At 53.8% G+C, this 23,345-nt stretch overlaps 1 protein-coding gene across 1 annotated transcript in view; it reads right to left on the reverse strand.

Moving 5' to 3' along the window:
* The window catches only part of ITGA11 (integrin subunit alpha 11), a 136,161-nt gene that overhangs the window by 1,777 nt on the left and 111,039 nt on the right, over positions 1-23,345 (reverse strand). The window contains exons 17-29 of the mRNA XM_069597661.1: positions 22,176-22,318; positions 20,832-20,942; positions 17,311-17,396; positions 15,658-15,865; positions 13,219-13,317; positions 11,003-11,079; positions 8,859-8,948; positions 7,968-8,058; positions 6,383-6,496; positions 6,101-6,187; positions 4,193-4,303; positions 4,002-4,097; positions 431-544 (exon numbers count right to left, since the gene is read on the reverse strand). Of these exons, the coding sequence (XP_069453762.1) occupies positions 431-544; positions 4,002-4,097; positions 4,193-4,303; positions 6,101-6,187; positions 6,383-6,496; positions 7,968-8,058; positions 8,859-8,948; positions 11,003-11,079; positions 13,219-13,317; positions 15,658-15,865; positions 17,311-17,396; positions 20,832-20,942; positions 22,176-22,318 (1,427 nt within the window). The remainder of the gene's footprint in view (positions 1-430; positions 545-4,001; positions 4,098-4,192; positions 4,304-6,100; positions 6,188-6,382; positions 6,497-7,967; positions 8,059-8,858; positions 8,949-11,002; positions 11,080-13,218; positions 13,318-15,657; positions 15,866-17,310; positions 17,397-20,831; positions 20,943-22,175; positions 22,319-23,345) is intronic.

The raw sequence follows: 23,345 nt of genomic DNA on the forward strand, positions 1-23,345 counted from the left end.
TGTCCAGAGGCAAGTAGTTGTGCCGTTTGACGCTGCCTGAGTCACTACTGCTCTCTGGGCCCCCTCTCACCTTATCTCGAATAGGAGGAGGTTGAGATCGGGGCTCAGGGACAGAGAAAGGCTTCTAAGGGATTTCTTAACAGCCTGACATTAAATTGGAGAAATTCTGTGTTTGTGTGTGCTTGCTATTTTTCTGATCAGAGGAAGGCTAGCTTTCATTGGGGACCCAGAGGGGACCCACGAAAGGGCTGGAGCCACAGGTTGAGCGCCCTCTGGTGGCCCATCTGCCTGCTGTGTTGAGGAGCCCTCGAGTTCTGGGGAGGAGGCTGGGCAGGGAGGAGGATGTGGGCACTGGCCACACAGCTCAGAGGCTGGGTCCCCAGGCCGGGACAGCCAGGGTGCTGCCCCACCCCCGCTGCAGGGTCCTCACCTTCCAGAGCGCCAGGACCAGCAGGGCCAGCAGCAGGAGGCCCCCCAGGGTGCTGCCCACGATGATCCAGATGGGGATCTGCGAGTCTTCTTGCTTGGAGATCTCAAACGTGATCTGCAAGGGGAGGGGTGGGGCCACGTCAACAGCACTACTGTCCCGGGGCCCCGGGCGGGCGGCAGCCTGGGGCAGGGCAGGAGGGCAGGAGACAGCTGGCAGCTGGTGAGAGAGCTGCGTCCCCTTCCCCAGGAAGACGCTGCAGGGGTGGGCGGCACACAGCCTGCTGAGCGGCCTCAGAGCTCCCCGCCGCAGCGCGGTGGGCCCCTGACTTAAGTGACCAGGCGATCCCACCTTCTTTTTGAGACACGTTCTGCTTTTGCCTTTGGGCCACTTCTCTCCTCCTCCTACATGGGCTACTGTTTCTTGCTTTGATTGCTGCTGCTTCCTAAATGTTGGTGTATCCCATGGCTCTGTCCTTGGACATCTTTTTTAAATTAATTTTTATTGGAGTGTAGTTACTTTCAGTCTTGTGTTAGTTTCTGCTCTACAGCAGAGTGAATCAGCTCTATGTGTACATATATCCCCTCTTTTTTGGATTTCCTTCAGCACAGAGCATTGAGTAGAGCTTCTTGTGCCTGACCATAGATTCTCGTCAGTCATCTATTTTATACATAGGATCAGCAGTATATATATGTCAATTCCAATCTCCCAGATCATCCCATCTCCCTCTCCGTGGACCTCTTCTTTATCTCCAGTCACTCCGTGACTCTCCCTCAGAGCTGCCTTATGAAGTGGGTGCGGTGGGCAAGGTGCTAAGGGCCCACAGTGCTTCTGAAGGCTCAGACAGTAAAGAATCTGCCTGCAGTGCAGGAGACCTGGGTTCAGTTCCTGCCTGGAGAATTCCATGGACAGAGGAGCCTGGCGAGCTTCAGTCCATGGGGTCACAAAGAGTTGGACACGACTGAGTGACTAACTCACAGTGCTTTTAGGAGCCCACAGAAATGTTCAAATTTCCTTTAAAGTTAGAATCAAAAGATGATTATAATCTTGCCTGGGTTTTATTTGTCTTTATACAAACTGAGTCATAAAATAATAATATTTTTTTCCTGTTTTTGGAGAAAAGGCCTGAAAGCAAAAGTGCCCAGGGCCATGGGAGCCCTAACACGATTCTGGGGGGTGCCGTGCCCATCTTTATGCCGGCTGATGCGTTCACGTTTCTACCTTCTACCTGGACTCTCCACGGAGCTCTTCTTTTTTAAAACTATTTTTGTTTGCTTTTGTTTTTAGGCCACGTCACACAGGCTATAGCCCATGGGATCGCAAGAGTCGGACGTGACTTAGCGACTAAACCACTACCACCACACAGCCTATGGGATCTTAGTTCCCCGATCAGGGGTCAAACGTGGGCCCCGTGCATTAAGAGCTTGGGTTCTTAACTACAGGCCAGCAGGGAAGACCTTCCATTGCGCTCCTGACTCACATCCGTCGGTCCACGCGGCCCACCTGGGCCTTTAGCAGGTCCTCACACAAACTCCTGATCCCATCCCTCAGCCTGTTCCTGGCAGCCAGAGGCAGGGGATGTCTGCTCTGCTGGGTTCCCCAGGTTTCCCATCTCACTCAAAGAGAAAATTAGAGTCCTCGTCCTGGCCTGCAAGGCCCTGCGCCTTCTGGGCCTTTTAATCTCTGCAGCCTCATCTCCTGCTCTGCCCCTTGCCCTCGACTCCGCCACCTGGCCGCCAGCACGCCCAGCACTGCGCCTGCTGCTGGGACTCTCACCTCTGCTCCTTTGCTGGCAGGGCTCTGCCACGAGACACCACTGTGCTCCTGCCGGTCTCTGTCCCTTTACGGCAGTTGCTCCCCCAGGCTTACCGTACAAAATAGCACCTCCTCCTCACCACTGTTGTGCATCTGCGTTTTTCTGGGCAGAGCTTATCACCACTGGCATTGAACTTATGTTCACTGCCTCTTCCCCCACCCCAGCCCAGAGGGTCAGCTCCAGGGAGAGCAGGGGCTTGTCTGTTTTGCTTGCTGCTCTATCCTCAGTGTGTGGAACAGGGCCTGCCCAGAGCAGGAGCTCAGTCACCTCGCTGAAAGCCTGAATGAATGCACCCCTCGCCAGCATGGCAGCAGAGCCCGGCTTGGCCACTGACTGTTCAACAGGAAAGCCTGTTCCCCTTCTGCCCTGCCTTATACAGCCTCTGTTTCCATATCTGGAAAGCGGCCGTGGGGACGCCCCTCAGAGCCATGAGGGGTGATCAGGGAACATGGCATATAGTCAGGGCTCCACCAACAGCAGGTCCCGTCTAGCTTTTTCCATCCTTGAAGGCTGGCACCTTGCACAGAGCCAAGCCACCAGGGGCTTAAGTGTGGGGTGACTGGGTTTCTAAGAGAAGTGAGGCATCCAGAGAGTATAAGAGGGGTTTCGGGGGGTGAGGGGTGGGAGTGGAAGGAGAAATCACAAACTAGTAAATGATGAATGAACTGGTGAGGAGAGAGGTCGTCATGTGTGTGGTGTCTGCACCACACTTCTCACTTGATCGCCTGGGAAATTCCCGCATGTTTCCCGAGATTCAGATCAAGTGCGCTGTCTCCAGAAAGCCTTCCTGGACATGCCCTGCTCTGACCTGGGCTCACGCTCAGACTGCGCCCACAGTTTGTTGGCCTCATCTATCTGCGGTGGGGGCTGAGAAACAGCAGGAAGACCTGGCGAAACCCTGGAGGAGCAAGCAAAACTGCTCCCGGAGTGTTTGCCTGAGTGCTGCTCCTGGGCTTCTGCGCCTGCTCCCTCTCGGCCTGCCACACTGCCACTGTTTGGGATCGTTGGTGACTTGGTGGGATGGGGCTGGGGATTCACTGGGCTCACCGGGAGCCCAGACCACAGTTCAGGGATGTGGCCAGTGGAGGGCGGCAGAGTCCCACGCCTGAGATGCGCAGCTCCTTCCAGAGCACCCACCTTCATTTCAAGACCCAATTTCTCATTTTCCCAGGAGCGCCGCCTGGATCTTCGCTCCTTTCCCGGACCCTGATTCAAGCCAGTCTGATCTATAACAATCTGGCTTTACTCAATTAAAAAAGAGTCCCAATACAGAGACTGCTCCCATCCCTTGGTCTTCACAATTTCAGTTTGCAACCGCCTTCATTTATTAGATCTGAGGTGTGGATGGATGAGGAGGGGAGGACTGGCAGGCCATTCTAGGCTACCAGTTTGCCAAGACCCAGTCTTGCTGCCCCGAGGCAGGAGGCAGGCAGCCTGGACAGCGCTTCTGCTTCCTCTAGTGTCAAACACGCGGGTGTCCCTCCTTCTTCTGCCTCCGGGGAGCTGTGGAGGTACAGAGCTCGGTGCTCCCCACCCCCAGGTATAGGGTGAGGAATGCCTATTTCTGGTCCCCTCTTCCTACTTCAGTCCCAATGGCCTGTTTGTCTCTATTTCCCTTCTCCAGTGATCTTGTACCGACTGAGGCAGGCCTGTCCATCTCTCTCTTGCAGGAGGAGTAGGGAAACTTTAAGCGAAGGGATGACCCTTCCCCAAGCTGGCATGGCATGAGCCCAGGTCTGCAGGGTTCCGAGTGCTCACCTGGCGGCTGGGATCCTCCTCGCGGAAGATGAATGGGCTGTGGAACTGCCTCTGCAAGGCGGCGTGGACCGTGATTCTCATCAGCTTGTATTTGAGCTGTGTAATCAGAGGCCTTGTCAGGAGCTGGCCCCTCCCCTGGAAAGACTCCCTAGTCCCCATCTCCTCCAGCCTGGCTCTGGAGCTCTACTTACTGCTTTTAAGGACCTCAACCACAGGTTCCCCAGAAGATGGAAATTGATTTCCTGGTTGGGGGCCAGCCTCACGTTGCAGTTGATGGAGACTACATCAGAGTTGCTGTGATTCTGAAAGAGAAGGGTCTCTGGGTGAGCAGGGCCTTGGCCCCCAGAGAGATGGCTCAGCTGCCCGTCTTTACCAAGTGGGGTTTTGCTCCTGGGGAAGGAGGACGGGGACAGGGGACAAGGAAGGAGGTAAGGGGTAGAGGACACAGGAGCTGGGGCTGCCGAGGCTGGCTGGAGGACGAGGTAAGGGTAGTGTTAATATATCCGACGCTCCATTTGAAGTTGTGCATTGCTGGATGTATTCCAGGAACGGAACTTTAGGTCAGCATTAGAGAGCCTATAAATGTCATCCCCCTATAAACACATTAAAGGGAAAGTGATACATTACTTTCACAGATGCAGTAACTTTAAGCACTTACGCTTAAACTTTAAGATGCTTTAACTTTAAACATTTTATGAAATCCAACTTCTGTTTGTGATAAAAAAACTACCAGGGAACTTCCTGAATCTGAATAAGGGTGCTTATTAAAAAAAAAAAAAAAAACTACATCAAGTATTACATTTCACAATGAAAAACTAAAAATAATTCCTTTAAAAGCAGAATCAAGACAAGATGGTCATCATTGCTGTTTAGCACTGCCCTGGAGCTCCTAGCCAAAGGAATAAGAAAAACAATTTAAAAGGATTGAATGGTAAAACTAAAACTGTTATTGCTTGCAGATGACACTATCCTAATAGAAAACCCAAACAAATCATCAAATAATTAGGACTTATTAGGTTAAACTCATCTGTGTGGCTCTCTTGCAGCCACCTCAGCCCACCCACGTCTGTCTTCAGTACAGTGCACTACACTCCAAAGACGCTTTGTTTGGGGAAATCAAATGAAAACAGCGAAGATTTTTATTTGGGTAAGGCATCATGAAAGCATGCTCAGAAATTGGTGTGCGGGGCAGAGTTGGCCCTGGGAACAGAAACCTGGACCCTAGCAGGTGTCCTGGGAGGACCCTGGATGTTGACATTGGCTTCCGTTTCAGGCTTCCCAGATGGCACTGAAGGTTAAGAATCCGCCTGCCAATGCACAAGCTGCAACAGTCGAGGGTTTGATCCCTGGGTCAGGAAGATCCCTTGCAGAAGGAAATGACAACCCGCTCTAGTATCCTTGTCTGGAAAATTCTGTGGACAGAGGAGCTGGGCGGGCTACAGTTCATGGGGTCACAAAAAGTCGGACACAACTGAGCTACTGAGCACAGCCTTCTATCTCTGCAGACAGGGAGGCCCCAGCTGATATGATCAGTGTTTCCAGTACAAGCCCCGTGGGGTCTGGCCTCTGTTATGCTGTCCCATCTTGGCTCCTTTCATCCCTCTGCTTGTCCATACCCTACTAACCCTTTTAGGCACAGGGGCAAGTCCATGATCTCTGTTCCACTTTTTTTTTTTAAAATTTGGTTGCACTGGGTCTGAGTTACGGCACATGGGGTGTTGCAGCATGGAGGATCTTTTCAGCTGCGGCATGTGTGATCTAGTTCCCTGACCAGGGATCGAATCTGGGCCCCCTGCATTTGGAATGCAGAGTCTTAGCCACTGAACCACTAGGGAAGCCCCCTGCTCCTCTTACTCAAGCTTGTGCGCTCCTCTGCCCCTCACTCAACACGTCTCCCAGCCTCCATCCCTGGCTTCTTTACACTCAACCCCGTGTCTCCAGTGAGATGTGAGCACTAAGGATACGAAGTATCTTTTCTGTTTCCTCCTGGTTTGAGGCTGGGACATAGAGAGGCTCGATAAGCTCCTGTGGACAAACTATTGGAGGAGGAGCTCAGGCAGCCCCTCTCATCCTGGGGCTCCCGGCATGGGGACGCTCACCAGCTGCAGGGCCCGACTCAAGTCCTCTTCCGTTGGGGCATGCCGGTACTCCGTGCTGTTCCCCCAGATGTTACAGGATGTGTTCACCTGCACGAGGAAACAGGCAGCCAGCCTCACACCAGCCCTGGCAGACTCAGCAGCCCCAACAGTCCTCTCTCCCCTCTGCCCAGGGAAGGCCCAGCTGGCCCTGGGCCCAGGAGAAGGAGCTGGGGTCTGGGGACTTGAGGGCACACCAGCGGTCTGCTTGTCTCCTCCCCACACCGGCCCCCGGGGCGTGGGTACCTGGTCAGTGAGGAAGTCCCTCAGCAGCAGTAGCCGGTTGCCGCCCCTGGTGGCTATGGGAATGGTGATCTTCATCGTCACCCCGTGGATGGCAAACAAGCCCAAGTTTTGGATCTGTGGCCCGAGATGGGGAGGTGTCAGTACATCCAGCAGTGGTTGGGTGATGGGGGACAAGGTCCACGGGGGTGAGCCCCCGACCCCAGCCAGGCCTGAGAAACAAGTTCCTTCAAGCTCCCTGGCCCTTTCACTGTGGATGCTCTAAAGCTCTTCCAGACCTTGGCTGGGGGCTGCAGGAAGAAAACCTCACGAAAGCTGAAAGGGACAGGCTCCTGGAGGCTGAGGACCGCCACTGGGGGCCGTGAGGCTGGGAGCAAGGGTTACTTCCCCTTTTCACCCTCGTTTGGCTATGGTGCTGCGTGTCACCCTGGACAGAGGTCTGGGTGGAGATGGTGACAGTAACTCCTTTATTATGAGAGAGAATCATTAACGGATGTAATGATTAATCCTGATACGGGATGTAAATAGTGTGCATCGGTGCACAGTCTAGCTGCGATGCATTCAGCGCCAGTTCAGCTCAGCTCAGCTCAGTTGCTCGTCGTGTCTGACTTTTTGTGACACCATGGACTGTAGCACGCCAGGCCTCGCTGTCCATCACCAATTTCTGGAATTTACTCAAACTCATGTCCATTGAGTCAGTGATGCCATCCAACCATCTCATCATCCCATTCAATGTCAGAGCCACAGTGATTACAAGCAGGGTTTTGTAATCAGAAAGGCTGAACACATAACCCAGGGCTGCTGCCACAGTTGAGCTGTGTGGCCTCGGGCAGATTATTAAACCTCTCTTGGACGAGCCATCTGTGTGTTTCTAGCTGTTTGCCTGCTCCTGACTCTCGCCTAACAATTCAGGGCTGGGGAGATCATGGGGCAGAGACTCTTTAATGCCTCCTAATTTTCCTTCTCCCTTCTTCCTTAGTGACAGAAACCAAGGCAAAAAGGCACATTTCCTAGCCTCCTGTATAGCTGAATCACACTGTTCTGGACAATGAGAGGAAGTTGGAGGTGTGAGGCAGTGCCAAAGCGGTTCCTCAGGGAGGGGTCTTGCACACTCTTCTCCCCTTCCTTCTTCCTGGAATGAGGATGTGATGACTGGAGCTGCAGCCACCTTGGACTATGAGGTGAAGTTGAGAGGTTGATAATCACATGTTGAGGATGGTGGAACGGATACAAGGAGACTCAGTCCCAGAGGACTTTGTAAAGTTGTCAACTCTGGACTTCTTTTTTATGGGAGAGAATAAACCCCAGGGCATTATATACATATCACTGTTGTTTCATATTTAAAAAATTATAAGCAGATACACCTAATCTTCACTGACACATCCTCCCAGTCCAGCCCTGTACTTTTCCAGATGAGGACTGAGAGGCTCAGAGATGGGGAGGGACTTGCCTAAAGTCACACAGTGAAGGGGTGGCAGGGTTGAGGCTGAAATCTAGGCACTGGCAATGCTTTCAGATTGCTTCCCTCCCAAATGGGGGCTCTCAGCTCCCGTCTTTCTCTGTCTGCCTGGCTGCCCTCCAGCCTAACCTTGAAAACGCAGTGGAAGGGAGGCCCAGTGCCATGGTATCTCTCCAGGGAGCTGTTGGACTTGACCTCGTAGTGGCTCAGGCTGCTGCTCCTGCAGGGACGGAGGACAGGGATGCCATGAGCTCAGTCTGTGTTGGCCAGACGGATAAACGAACGAAGTAGGTGTGGGCATGTTCCCATCTCCCCCGGACCACAGCAAACAGATTTCCTCTTGTGTCCATTGGGAGGGCTGTGTTGGGAAGGCTTCTGAGGCTCAGCAGGAATAAGCACTGAGATCAGTTAGCAATGTCTGCTGGTGTGCGGGACAGGCATGAATCAGAAGGGCCAGTTCTCTGCCATCCCAGTCCTTGCCTCCTGCCCAGGGGCATGGCCTCTTTCGATCACCAGCTTGCCCACTGTGCACCATTCCAGCCTCTAGTGTTGGCTGAACGAGGGCCAGAGCTTTCTGCTTGCTGTTACTTCCTGGCTTCTCCACCTACCTGGGAGCTCTGGGAGGTGGGGTCGGGGGCAGACTGGAGGCTAGGAGCAGACTGAGGGAGGGGGTGGTGGGAGCAGTCTGTCCTGGGGGAGGAGCATTTTCTCACTGATACTGTTTGGACTTGCCAGTGCGAGGTGGTAATGAGATGCAGATGGACTTTTTAGCAAGTTCTGTTACTGGTTTGACTTCTCTGCAGAGCAGGTCCCCACTTGCAGCCTCTCCTGGGTGGACACTGCCTGTGGCCCCAGCCTTCAGGGTGCCCCCTGCAGGGGGCTCCCTGGGGACCAGGTCTGTGCCTCCTCCTCCTCTAGTGGATACTGCCTCCCCTTCATGGACGGGGCGCTGCACTCTTAGGGATAACACGGCTGCATCTCTGAGTACCTCAGCACAGGTGCCCCAGGGCCCTGGCCCACCTGGTGAAGAGGACGTCAGCCTCGTACTTGAGGTGGAAGCGCAGAAGGGCCGTGTTGTCTTCCTTGGTGCTCTCCTCCTCATCGCTGTCACTGCAAGGAGAGCCAGCCGCACCTGTGGTCACGAAGGGGCAGCCCTCCCTCCACTCAGCCCCCACACCCCGACTGCCTCAGGGCAGCTGGAGGGATCCAAGCTGGGCTGAGAAGGAGCCTCCTGGCTAGTCTCAGGCTGCGGCTCCAGAGAGGCCAGCTGGGGGCAGGGTGCTGTCTCCCAGGAGGGAAAAAGCCGGGGAGGCGGGGGACCTGGACCTCAGCTTTCCCTGCCTTCTCTCTGGGCACAGCACATCTGGGCTGGAGGCTGGGAGGACCATGCCAGCCTGCTCACAGCAGCCTGTGCCCCGTCTCATCTGTCAGCCGGGCAAGTCCTGTGCTGGGGGCCCCAGGGGTGGGGATTATGCTTGTAGAGTAAGGCTCTGCCCAGGGGAGGAGAGGAGCATGAGGAATTAATTCAAGACTCTTGAGAGTCCCTTGGACTACAAGGAGATCCAACTAGTCCATCCTAAATGAGATCAGTCTTGGGTGTTCATTGGAAGGACTGATGTTGAAGCTCAAACTCCAATCCTTTGGCCACCTGATGCGAAGAGCTGACTCATTGGAAAAGACCCTGATGATGGGAAAGATTGAGGGCAGGAGGAGAAGGGGATGACAGAGGATGAGATGGTTGGATGGCATCACCGACTCATTGGACATGGGTTTGGGTGGGCTCCGGGAGTTGGTGAGGGACAGGGAGGCCTGGTGTGCTTCGATTCATGGGGTTGCAAAGAGTCGTACACGACTGAGTGACTGAACTGAACTGAGAGCATTTATTGACTCTTGAATTGACCTTTCTGAGGTACAGGTCGGGCAGCTCCCATGGGGTGGCTGAGGGGCTGTGTGCTGCCTTGAGAAGACCAGGGAGGCATTAGAGCTTTGTCAAACATGCTTCCCTTTATTTCTGAGCACCACCAACCACCGGGGCAGATCATTTTAGACATAAAGAGATACAATTTCTGCTCATTAGGTACATGAAGCTGGATTTCCTTTGGAAGCTTTACCCCAGAGAGGTGTTTAGTTAGAAAAGAGAGTCTGACACACACACACGCCCAACTCACAAGCACCCACCAGCAGCCACACTGCCAAGAACACTGCAGGCAAGGGTGTTCATTACTTGTGAGAAGGGGCTCTTTTCTTAGAGGGAGGCCTCAAGATATCAACACATCTTCACCTCATGGCAGGTGAGCATTCCACCCAAGTGCACAGATTGGCTAACTACACGAAGCACACGCTGGTGTGTGGATCACCAGCACTTCGTGACTGCTGACTTGTGTGTGTGCTCGAATGTTGGTGCTGCTGGATTTATTTTCAGTGTGGAGAAGTTCTCAGGAGGGTTTATAAAGCCTTATAAAGCTAGAATCCCTTCCTGTGTTTGTGTGTTTATTACCGACATGGGTGATTCATGGTGTCAACCTCATACACACTGCCTCAGGGAAGCCTGCGAGACAGACAGACCGACAGATCCACAAGGAATTAAGAGAAGGTCTTTAAAAATGGGAACTTTCCAAGGGCAGAAAGAGCACTGGATAAAGAGGAGGAAATCTGTGCAGGGCGTCCACACCACCCTGCACGCACCCCATCTGTCCCTTCTCAGAAGCTAAGCAGGGTTGAGCCTGGTTAGTGCTTGGATGGGAGGAGTAGGAAATCTAGTGTTTAGCTTCGAGTTGTGCTATTTACATGCTGTGTGTTGATGGGAAATTCACTCAACCTCTCTGAGCTTTTTCTTACCTGGGAGGTGGGATGGGAATAAATCCTGCTTTGCTTGTCTTAAGAGGCTGCTGTAAAGACTGAATGAGATAATATGTGCCCAGTGCCTCACAACTGTAGGCTTCTAAGTAACTGTTATATAAAGGTAAGGGTATTATTATTTCTATCCAAGCTGAAGAACAGTGGCAGCGCAGCACGCTCGCCAGCACTTGGGGACTAACCTGGGGCCTTCCCAGGCTGGGGCAGTGAGGAATGGGGGATTCGGTGTGGGGAGAGGCAGTTCCTAGTGGCAGAACAGGGTCTGGGAGTTGCAAGTGGGGAGGGAAAAGGAGTGGGCCAGCCCTGACCTGCCCGCTGTGAGCTGGATCTCCAGGTGGTGCAGGAAGATGGATTTGCTGAACTCGAAATCCAGACGGAAAGCCACCTGCAAAGAAAGAGTCGCTGGAGCTGGTATGGCTGGGAACTACTTGCCTGCAGCAGCCCTGGCCCACCCTCCCAGCCCCTGCCCTCTCAGTGGACCCTGCTGGCAGGGAATGGACTGGGGGAGGGAGGACCAAGTGCTGGAGTAATGTGAGCTGCGCTTGGGGGCTGTGGAGGGGACGCAGCCAAGGTCAACAGCTCCTGAGATGGGGCTTCTTGGCTGTGGAGCCAGCCCTTTGCCACTTCCCTTTTTGTTTTTAACTACCGGCCACTAGAAGGCAGCAAGTCCAACTTCAGACTCTTCCTGCAGAAATTTCTGAGTGGGTGAGCTGATGGCAGGAAGGGGAGATGGCCAGCACCATGCACCACGGGAGGTGCGGCCAGGAGTGAGTGGTAAGACCGCCCACATGCACGCCCTGTTCTTGCGTGTGAACAGGTGGAGAAGCATGGAGGCTGTCCCACGCTACTTAGCAGGCTAGTCACACATCTGTCTCCTTGTCCAGAGGCCTTCCCACTGCTCCAATGGCCCCGGTCCCCGTGCTGCCTTCGGCCTTCCCCCAGGAGTAGGGCCTGGGTTCCCTGACGGTGCCCTGTGAGCCTCTTGTTACCTTCTGGCCTGCCTGGTGGTTATACTGGGCTTTGCACAGAACCCTGGTGCTCTTCCTAGGTCTGACTCTCGTTGGTTTTCTCAAGGAGACCTTGATGGCAGGCACTTTCTCCCTAAGTGGCCACGGGTGGGGTGGGGAAGCTTGGGCTGGGTGCTGCTCCCCCTGGGTCTTCACCCAAGAGCTCCTGAGTGTGTCGGTGCCTCACCTCAAACACTACAATCTTGACCTGCATAGCCCAGAGAAGTTCTTTTATAAGGAGCCCTAATCCCCCTCCCCATCCCCCAGCCTTACAGACTCTGCTGCTGGGAACACACTGGGCTCTCCAGCTAGCCTTGCCTCAGGCTCCCCTCTGTCTGATTTTCACTTTACAAGCACCTTGGCCTCAGTTAGGTGTTCCCTTACTCTGGAAACTTCAGTGGCTGCCTGCTGCCCAGGGGGTGGGAAAATGCTCCCACAGTCTGGAGTCCACCTCCCTTTCCCAGGAAGTTGCTTTTCCCAACTCTACACTCTTCTCACATGTACTTTTAAGCACATGGTACCTGCTCAAAAAACATTCATTTTCCTCCCCATCTCTCCCCAGGCACAGCTGGGGAGACAGAGGCTGGACATTTTAAAAACATGTTAGGGGGACGTCCCTGGTGGTTCAGCAGTTGAGGCTCCATGCTTCCAATGCAGAGGCCGTGGGTTCAATCCCTGGTTAGGGAACTAAGATCCCACATGACTCGCGGTGAGGCCAAAATTTTTTTAAAAAAGTAAAAACATGCTAGGATCCAGTACAGAGGGCTAACTGGCCAAGAGGAGGTGGGGGAGTGGGGGGCAGGAGTGGCAGGATTCCCTGAGGTGAGGGTCCACGCTCTCGGGGGGTGTGTTGTCAGCCCTGGGGGTGGCTGGGTAACTAGGTCATTCAAATGTCATTTCACTGGAGAATAAAACAACCTTAATTTGAAAGCCACCCTCAGGCCTCTCCGTCCCTCCCCAGTCTGCCCCTCTGTTCGCTTCCCCGTGCCTCCCTGACCCGCCCCGGGCACACGGCCCCAGCCTGACCCACCTGGGCCCCCCACACCGCGCCCCAGCCTGACCCGCCTGGGCACCCCCCACACCGTGCCCCAGCCGCCACCTTGGCCTTGGCCCCCCACACCGCGCCCCAGCCGCCACCTTGGCCTTGGCCCCCCACACCGCGCCCCAGCCGCCACCTTGGCCTTGGCCCCCCACACCGCGCCCCAGCCGCCACCTTGGCCTTGGCCCCCCACACCGCGCCCCAGCCGCCACCTTGGCCTTGGCCCCCCACACCGCGCCCCAGCCGCCACCTTGGCCTTGGCCCCCCACACCGCGCCCCAGCCGCCACCTTGGCCTTGGCCCCCCACACCGCGCCCCAGCCGCCACCTTGGCCTTGGCCCCCCACACCGCGCCCCAGCCGCCACCTTGGCCTTGGCCCCCCACACCGCGCCCCAGCCGCCACCTTGGCCTTGGCCCCCCACACCGCGCCCCAGCCGCCACCTTGGCCTTGGCCCCCCACACCGCGCCCCAGCCGCCACCTTGGCCTTGGCCCGGAAGAAAGGGTAGCTGACGTTGCAGACTTTCTTGTGGAGCCTCTTCTCCTCGTTCACACACTCGATGCTGCCATCTGAGTCATCCTGGGGGAAGGTGGGGGCATCATGGGCAGCAGTTAGGTGGGGTCTGAGACCCAGGTCTGGGGGCCACCCCTGCCCCCAGCCCCCACCGGCCCAGGCTGAGGCTGCAGCACAGGCTGCAGGCACAGAGCCCCTGGAGACACGGGTGTGGCATGGTTCTGGGTGCAGAGAGCATGGAGGAGCTGGTGCAGGGCAGTAGGGCCTGGCTCCAGCAGTGCCCGGTCGTGAAGAAAACAGGCAGGCACTCATGTACGTGCTGTGTCACTCCCTTTGGATCAAGCCTGGAGGCAGGACTTACCATCCAGCTTACAAGCGGGGTCCGTGAGCCCCAGAGATGGGAGGTAACCAATTCAGACCACCAGAAAGCGGCTTCTTCCACTTGAGGTCCCCTTGTTGGATGGTAGGGGTTGGGGAGAGGGAGGAGGGGGTGCTTCTGCTGTGAGCACCTCCTGGGCTGGGGATGGACGGTGGTGCTGGTGAAGGAGCGAGGCTGCAGGCCAGCCCTACTCACATACTATATGCTATGTGTACGTGTACATGTGTGTGTGTGTGTGTGTGTGGACATGGCCCTTCACAGGACACGTTTCCAAAGTCCCTTTGTGTCAAAGAAACAAAGCACCATGACTCCTTCCCGTGAGGGTTATGAACAGGCATGGGATTGGTCTTGGACAGCCTGGGCTACGGCAGCAGGAAGAGATGGATGCAGGTTTGGGGCTCTATTTCCCCTAAATAACCTAAGTCCAGATAGAGATAAACAATCTCTGGAAGAAGAGGCCTTTAAAAGACTATCAGGTGAGCTGGGCGTTTTTACTCTGGGCTGCGGGGCAGGACCTGGGCCTGGCAGAGGAAGTGATTTTGCACTAACAACCTCTCCTTGCATCCTACGTATTGACCTGGGGTCTATTTGAGGACACCGGGGACCCACCAAGGGCAAGCAGCCCCCCACTTTTCTAGTGGGCCTCACTCCACTCGGCTTCTCTTCCTGCTCTATAGGAAAAGTGTGTGTGTGTGTGCGTGCGTGTGTGCATGCGTGCGTGCGTGTGTGCATGTGTATGAGTGTGAGTATGGCTGTGGAGAGATCATCCTGTCTCTCTCCAGGCCAATGGAAGGGGTGGTCGGGGTGAGAACACAGGGCTGGCTGTTCTATTCTGCAACCCCTAGGCCCCACGTGGACACTGTGAGATCTGTGAGGACAGAGACTGTGTCTGACAGAGACTGGGACCCCCCGAGCACCCACATGTGACAATAAAGTCCTAGGTTTGTTCAACAGATTTGTCTTGAGGGTCTTCTCCATGCCCAGCCCTGGGGACAGACATGATTGAGAAAGGGCACTCGCCCTCCGGGAGTTCAGGGTTATAGCAGGGCAGCGCTCAGACACTGATGATGCCCGTGGAGCATCCACAAGGCTGTGCCAGGGAGCTGCGCAGGCTGGGGGGCCCTGTGTGACCTTCTGGGGCCTCAGGAAGCCACCCCAGGGAGTGTGGCACAGGGACCATGCTCTCTCGTGAATTGTGGGCAGGGGCCAGCTGCTGGGTGGGAATCCTGCTCCTCCACTTGCTGGCTGCCTGACCCTGTTCAGTCCACTTAAACCCTCTCTGAGCCTCTGTCTCCTCCTACGTAAAGGGGGACACGACCACCACCATCACCTCCTGGGGCTGTTGTGAGGGTGAAATGTAAGCAGGCGTTGTAAGGGGTTACCAAGAGGGAGCAGGAGCTTGTCGGGAAAGGCGGGAGGGGGCCTCAGGCAGGGGCCATGGTTCGGGGGCCTTGGTGTGAAAGGGCAGGTGTAGTGGGCAACAGTGGGGGCCAGTGGGGCTGCAGGCGAGGGCAGAAGTGGCGGGGGTGGGTGGGGAAGGAGGAAGGGGCTTGAGTGCCAAAACAGGAGTTTGGGATTTGTTGTGAAAGCAGCTGGGAACCATGGGAAGCTTTAAAGTGGGGGAGAAGTCAGTTCTGATTCTTGTTAGGACTTTTCTGAGGAAGTCTGGAGGGGGAACTGCAGGCAGAGGGTGTGTACGTGCTGCTGTGCACACACGTGTGTGTGTGGGTGTGTCCCTAACAAGGGCCAAGGGTGCAGGCTGAAGGGTATTCCTCTCCTTGGTTCTGAAAGGCTCAGACTGCCCAGCCCCGTGGTTCTCAGCCCTGGCTACACGCCGACATCACCGGGAAGCTTCAATAGCAGACTGACCCGGGCCCGCCCAGACCACATCAGTGAGAACGCCCGGCACAAGCCCGGACACAGGGATCTCTACGCTCCCAGGTGATTCTGAGGGCAGTTAGGCCGCTACTTGGAGCCCTCCTCTCCTGCCTCTGCCCCTCCCCTCGGGCAGGCCTCCAAGACCTTACCTTCTGGATCAAGCTGGCGAACTGCAGGTTTGCTGACTGGGAGATGTTTAGGACGGTGCTGTAGGCGTTCTCCCCCTTGTTCTCCAGCAGGGCCTCCACTGCCACCCGCCGCCGCATGCTCTCTATGACGAAAACCGCGGCGTCAAAGGACAGCGTGTAGGCAGAGCAGTCCTGGGCAGGCTTCCTCAGCACCCTCTGGCAGTACTCCCTGAGGGAAAGGGATGGGCGGGGATCAGGCACATGGCATGGGGAAAGCATGGGTAGACCTCACTGCACGTGCATCGCCCCTCCATCAGCACGTTTCCCTTTTGGCCTTGGCTGCCAGGGAGCTCAGAGCTCAATACAGATACAATCCTGATTATTAGCCCAGCTGGTTACAATCTTTGCTTCTACTCCTTTTTATAAGGTTTGGCTGTACTATTTCTATTATTTATTTATTATTTGTATTTTTAATTCAAGTATGGCTGATATACAATGTGGTATCAGTTTTAGGTGTATGGTCAAATGATTCAGTTATATATATTAATATATCTATATAGCTATTTTCTTTCAGATTCTTTTCCTTTATAAGTTTTATACACACACACACAAACTTTTTTCTTTTGGCTGTGCCAAGCAGCATATGGGATGTTAGTTCCCTGACCAGGGATCATACCAGTACCCCCTGCATTGGGAGCTCAGAGTCTTAACCACTCGACTGCCAGGCAAGTCCTTATTATAAGATACTGAATACAGTTTCCTGTGGTATACAGTAGATACTTAATGTTTATTTATATATATATAATCATGTTATCAGAGAAGGCAATGGAAGCCCAGTCCAGTACTCTTGCCTGGAAAATCCCATGGACAGAGAAGCCTGGTAGGCTGCAGTCCATGGGGTCGCTAAGAGTCAGACACGACCGAGCGACTTCACTTTCACTTTTCACTTTCATGCATTGGAGAAGGAAATGGCAACCCACTCCAGTGTTCTTGCCTGGAGAATCCCAGGGACGGGGGGTGCCTGGTGGGCTGCTGTCTATGGGGTCGCACAGAGTTGGACACGACTGAAGCGACTTAGCAGCAGCAGCAATCATGTTATACTATTCCCATTTATAGTATATGTTTCTTATCTAATCATCTCTAGTTGAATAAAAGCATAAATTTTTTGAAAACACATTACATAAATTTAAAATAGGATCATTATTTTTCCTTGTCTGCTAGTTTATTTCTTCCAGGGGATTGTGATCACCCTGCTCATCTCCTGCTAACTTCTTAGCATTGAGCCCAAGTGGTCAGTCCAAGGACCTTACAAGTCACCTAGTCTGGGGTTTGCACAATGAACACTGAGAACGCTGGGTCCTCAGCCTCTACCTTTTCTCGGGTTTATAGAGTAGAGAGGATTCTTTTTCTAAACAAAGTTTGAGAAGGTTGGATTAGACTAACTATCCATTTTAGAGAGGCGGTCACTTAGGCCCAGAGAGGGCTAGGCATTTCCCTGAGGTCACACAGGAGTTAGAGGCAGAGCCTAAGCTAGGCCCATGCTCCAAGTTCAGTGTGTGGTCCTTGCTGCCTATGAGAAGTGCGGGTAAGACTGTCATCCAGGGCCCTGGAAGCCCAGATCCACCGGCAGGGGAGCGAAAGGAGTCAGGGTGGAGAGGGGAGGGACCAACTCACATGGCTGTGGGCAGGTCACTGCGGGCGTCTAGCAGGAGGTCAGGGACGCAGTGCTCGTCCTCATTGCAGCCGTTCCAGAAGGGCACCTGGGCCAGGGAGAGGCAGGTATGGTGGCTGGAAAGGGCACCCACCGCCTCCAGTCCCTGTCTCCTCTGTGGCTCATCCCTTACCCTCACAGTACACCAGCTCCCCTCTCTGCGGCACTAGAGAGAGGGCTTTGTTTTTTTCTGCCCTTTTCACAGATACCATGCTGCTTTTGATCATGGCTTTGCATAGATAGTCCTTTCTTTAGAACATTGCTCAAAACTCAGCTCATCCTGGGTCCCTTTCAATCCTCTCATCAAGGTACCAGCACAGAACACCCACTTACCTGGCACCAGTCAACACTGATTGAGTGTTTACTGTGGGGGGGAAGCTCTCTGGTACTGGGGGTGAAGGATGAGGAATATACAGCCTCTGCTCTCACCTCATGGGGAAGATGGGTGTGTGAACAAATAATTACAGTGTGGAATATGCAAAGTTTGTATGAGAAATAGAAGAGGCAGAGGGAGGAAACGGTAATCTTGGCCCATGATGGTTGAGAAGGCTTCACAGAAGTGACAGTAGGTCAGAGTTCCAAAGGAGGACGGAGTTAACTGGATGGACCAGGGAGAGGGTAGTCTGGGAAGAAGGACGAGTCTGTGCAAAGGGCCTGAGGCCTGAGGCAGCATGGTAAGTTTGGGGAATAATGGTAATTTAGTGTTGCTATAGTAAGGGGTGCAGGAGACGGAGAGATGACTGGAGTCATGTTCTACAGTGTCGTGGGGGTGGTATCTTGCAACTGATAGGAGTCACTGATCGCTTTCAGCTGGGACTGTCCTCCTAGACATGCATGTTGAAGACCCTACTGAGGCTGCTGCTGCAGTGTTCACATAAGGGATGGCGATGGCATTGGTATGGTTGTGGGTGTGCAGAGTGGGAAATAGGTTAGGAACCTCAGAAGCAGAGCAGCAGGACCTGGAGTTCATCAGGACTAAGGGAGAAAAGGGTCCCGGATGTTGGCCAAGTTTCGAGTGTCTGAAAGGATGGCTACACCATTTATTTATAAATGGAGGGGTTATCTGGAGGGGATCAGTTTGGGGCACACTGAGTTTGAAGGGCCTGTGACCCATCCGGGGAGAAGTGCTCAGGGTGGGTGGGTGGGTGTTCAAGTCTGGAGCTGAGTGGTAAAACAGGAGCACAGCCTAGATCAAGGGAGGGGAAGCTGGTGTCACAGAGGCCAGGTGTATCTTACAGTCACTGACTTCTCTGTGAGAAGAGGGGAGCTCCCTGAAAGTGTTAATCGCTCAGTCATGTCTGACTCTTTGTGACCCCCATGGACTGTAGTCCACCAGGCTCCTCTGTCCATGGGATTTTCAAGGCAAGAATAATGGAGAGAGTTGCCATTCCCTTCTCCATGGGATCTTCCCCATCCAGGGATCGAACCCAGGTCTCCTGCATTGCAGGGAGACTCTTTACTGTCTGAGCCACCAGAGAAGCCCTTTCTCAGATCCACATATTCTTGCTTTAGACACATTTCTATCAAGCCTGCTCCTTAGCTTCCCCATCCCGTGGTGGATTTGTAGCTTGAAGCAGCCAGCAAGGAATACAAAGCAGAGCTATACAAAGGAGGGCAAAGCAAGGCTTTCAATGACAGGACATAACCCCAGACACTTCGGAAGCCCTCGGGGGCTTCACTGTATTCTAGCTTCCGCCTTCACCTTGGTGATTTCAAGTCTCCAATGAAATACGCCCCACCCCTGCCCAGCATACTGTTTAAGTGTGAAAACTATAGAATAACCCTCAGAAAAATTTCTATCCACTTGATTAAAAGGGATAATTTAACACGATAAGCATCTGTTACACTCAATTGTATGGAATGGCTCATTCTCCCCAGAGGCAAGATTTTATGGTACTAGAACAGTGCTGGGCATTGAGGAGAAGCTAAATAAGAACTTATAGCAGAGAGATGGGAAGAATGCTTCTAATTTGCTGGAGGCTAAAAATCTATATTAACAAGATTTTGAAACATCTAGCTGCTATCCAAAGCCCTTAGTAATACGCCCAGACTGACTGTTTCAGCTCTATTTCTCATCTTTTCTTTACATATCCCTTCATCCTGCTTGTTTCCACATCCACACCTTGGCTGTGCTGTCAGCTTTCCTGGAATAAAAGCCTGTTGTCCCCATCTCATGTCTATTAAAGGACCATGGGAAGGCCACCTCCTCCATGAATCCCCCCTCCCTATCACCTGATTGCATGACGATACTACCTATGAGCTTATTCCTATTCTGACTTGGCCTATGACCTTGATTACCACCTTGCATCCGTATCATCAGCCTCAGAGAATACCGTGCCCATTCATCTGCCATGGGCTTCAACAAGCTTATAGAATGAGTGACTCATATCCACTCATGAGCTGTAGTGGCTTTGTAATGACTGTGATGGGGAAAATACTAAGATTCAGTGTATCCAGCTTTCCCCTGCTCTCTAAGGAGGATTCCAGCCTTGCCAGGCCAGCATCACTCCCCTCTCCTGAACTGCATTTTCAGACACTCTCACTTACACATTTGTGACTCAGAATCAGGAGCAGAGGGAAGGTGTAAAGGTGGGTGGTAGGTGGTGAGATGTGGCAGCTCTGGGAAGAGGAAGGAGCTGGGGGAGGCTGATGGGGGAGAATGAGAACAGAGATCTTCAGAAACCTTGCTGTTGACTACACAGAGCTTTTATGTCGGAGAAACACAAGCAAGCATGTGAGTAATTCTGAGACTGTTGTCTGCTGGTTGGGTTCTAAATAATGCTCAGAGACACTGTGTAGAGGCTGGAACTCAAGGGTCATGGTCTTAAGACCACTGTGGGATATTTGAAAGCTGTTTCCTAGATCCTCAGGGTTTATTTTGCCTGCTCTCCTAGAACAGATTAGATAGAACTGATTGTCTGACGTTTTGTGTGGGATTTATACGGAGTTGCAGATGCAGGAGTAGCATCTGAATATTAGATACCAGACAATTCCAATACTCCTAGAGCCAGGGATTGAAAAATGTGGATTGAGGGGTGTGCAGAGCCATGGATGAGGCTAAAACGACTTATTTTTGGAATACTTCGATCTGGGAGGACTATCAATAAGTCGATCATTCAACCAGTGCAGACCAGGCTCTGTGGTTGAATCACTCTCTGGCCTCCAGTGTCCTTATCTGTAAATGAGGGAGGTGGCGATTGAGAACTAAAGTCCCTCTGGTCCTGTGACTCTCAGGATCCATGCCAGGCTCACTCTTTGCTGGGGATACAGGAAACCTCGAAGACTGGGTCCTTACCCTTAAGAAACTGCTCAGCACAGGTCATGAGGAAGGAGGAAAGGACATGCTGCGGGTCTGTGGGGCAGGAGATGGGAAGGTGCAGTAGGGGAAGAATTCATTTGCCCTCACAAAGCCTGGGCTTCTGGGAGGAGGTGAGGGCTGGGGTGGGGTATGTGCCAGAGCTGTTCCCCGGGTGCCAGGACATACCGAGACCCTGAGGGTCGTGGGCCAGCCGTCATCCAGCATGGGGCCATAGTCGGGGTCCTCCAGGGAATACTCAATTGAGAAGGTCACTGGCTTCACGTAGTCAGCGGTATCCTGTGTGGGAGGAGATGAGGAGGGGGTGAAGGCAGAGGGAACATTCCTGTCTGGGCCAGGGCCACTGAGAGAGAACTGTCATCTCCCTAAGCTGGGAGGGCAGCAACTTGTCAGCTCTGAGCATGAGTCCATGGAGCCTTAGCACCTGTGGGTCTATAGCTGGTGTGTGTGCCTCCTAGAAAGGGCCCTTGGGTCCGTGTACGCCAGCCCCACTGCCTGCATGTTCCACCAACTCCGGCTCATCCTTCAAGGCTGGGAACCTGTATCTTCAAGCCCCCAGCCTCTAGGAAGCCAGCCAGCAACACACGGCCACACTGTTCAGACTGTTACTGACACTCTTGCACTGCGTCCTAACCATGTGATTCTGTGTTAGTCCCAGCCCCTCAGCAGCCTCTTAGCACTGTCCTAGCACTGTGACAAGGCTTAATAAATGTGTCAAATCAATGAAAGAAGACACATGAGTAGGGGCATTCAGGGGATGCTTAGAGCTGAATGAAAAATCCCCGCATCTCTCTCATGGAGTGCAAATCTTGACACGAGTGGCTTCCTTGTGTTAAGGCATATCTAATAAGTTCCCAGATGACGATACTGCTGGTCTGGGGGCCCCCTCTGAGAACACAGACACATCATAGGGGCAACACATTAACAGACACTAGGATTCCTTTGCCCGTTGGACACTGAAGCCAGGCGGGCTCTGAGTGTTCCCTGTCTGTGTCTCCAAGGCTGGAGCTGTGCCTGGGTGTCTGGAGTTTCTGGGTGGAGGAATTGGCCCCACTGGTTCCCCTCTCTGCCAGGCTGGCCTCTGTTCCTCCCTCCAGCCTCTTCATTGGTCTACCACCTTCCTTGGTCTTCCTTTTTAGCTGATGCCTGCTTATCCCTTCCTTCTGAGCCATGGCCCCTGACCCCCATCCTCTCTGCAAGACATCACTGAGGATTTCACCCCCCGCTTAAGCAATGGTGGGCATCTGGGAGATGGTAAAGGGGATATCAGAGGAGGGTCCAGTGAGGTGGGGAGGCAGTGTGACCCAGTGGCCTCTGCTCTGGGGTATGAGTGTGGGTGGCCAAGGTCCAGGACACTGCTCCCTGCTGGCCTCCTGAGGTCTGCTGGGGGCTCAGCACCAGCCTGGCACCAGCTGAGCTCTCTGCCTCTCCATGGCAGCACCTCCTTCAGCTCTGTTCTCTTCCTGGAGGAGCCTGGGCTCTGCTTCTGGGGCTGCAGGGCATCTGGCTCACCAGCACGTGGAAGTTGATCCGCTCACAGTGCTCCTGGCCGGAGGAGAGCAGGGCGGCCCTGTTGGTGTACCGGTCACCACCCTCATCCAGGTGGGCCCGCGGTGTGTACCGCCTCTCATCCATGGTGGCATTATACCTGATGCCTGGAGGAAGGAGAGGGTAAGACCATGGAGGCGGAGCCACATTTCCCCCAAAGCCTGTTTACTTCCCTTTACAAATAGCCTTTGGAAAGTCAGCCTCCTCCAGGAAGCCCTCCAGGCTGGCCAAGGAAGAGCTACGCCTCTCCCCTCATAAGGCTCAATGTAGGCAGGAAACTCCCACATGGAAAGCAAGCAGTACAGTGAGAAAAGCAACGAAGGAAGTAAAAGAGAAGAGGGAGAAGAAAGGAGAAGAAAGGGAGATGGAGTTGGCAGCGAAGGGATAAAGAAAGAGGAAGAGACGGAGGGGAGAGTGAACGCAGTGGAAGAGGTGAGGAGACAATACGTGCGTCATGATATTTGAGCCCCTTCTGGAGTCAACACAGCTCTGCCCCTCTCCTGGCACCTTCCCAGGTCTCGCCCTCAGCTCTGGGATCCAATCGGGCCTGGATCTGAGTGTCTGCAGGTGGCAGTTCCCATCACACTAGGGAGGACTGGCCAGGCCCTGCCCACCAGCTCCTCAAACCTAAGACAGTTCTGAGGTTAAAGACCGCATGCCCCTCCCTTTCAACTGGGTTGATCTTTTGCTAAATGTAAGAAAAGCCCAGCCCCTTCTCTGGTACCCCAGCAGCTCTCTGTGTGCCAGGTCCTTGGTATTACTCTCCTTTCAAAGAAGCTGAAAGAATGACACCACCACCCAGGTTTACCTTTGTTCTCGTCTTCCTTCTGGAACACTCATTTTTAAGTCATCTGATTGGTCCTGCTCCTTGGCTGAGAAGCTCTCTGTGGTCCCAGTTTCTTGCACTGGCCTAGTCTGGTCCTGGAACCTGCAGCTGCCACTTGCTGGGGATGACTGGGCCCAGGGCTGTCACAAGCCAGTGTCTGACCCCAGCCTTGGCTGAGAGTGAAGGACCCTTAGAAGGAAACTGTCCTGCTGTGGACTCAAGCTCACTTTGAGCAGAAACCACTGCTACTTGGGTCTTTATCCACCTGATCCCCTGTTTCAGATCCCTCATGGGTCTGACTCTTTCTC

This window comes from Ovis canadensis, chromosome 7 (assembly GCF_042477335.2).
Source record: "Ovis canadensis isolate MfBH-ARS-UI-01 breed Bighorn chromosome 7, ARS-UI_OviCan_v2, whole genome shotgun sequence".
NCBI lineage: Eukaryota > Metazoa > Chordata > Mammalia > Artiodactyla > Bovidae > Ovis > Ovis canadensis.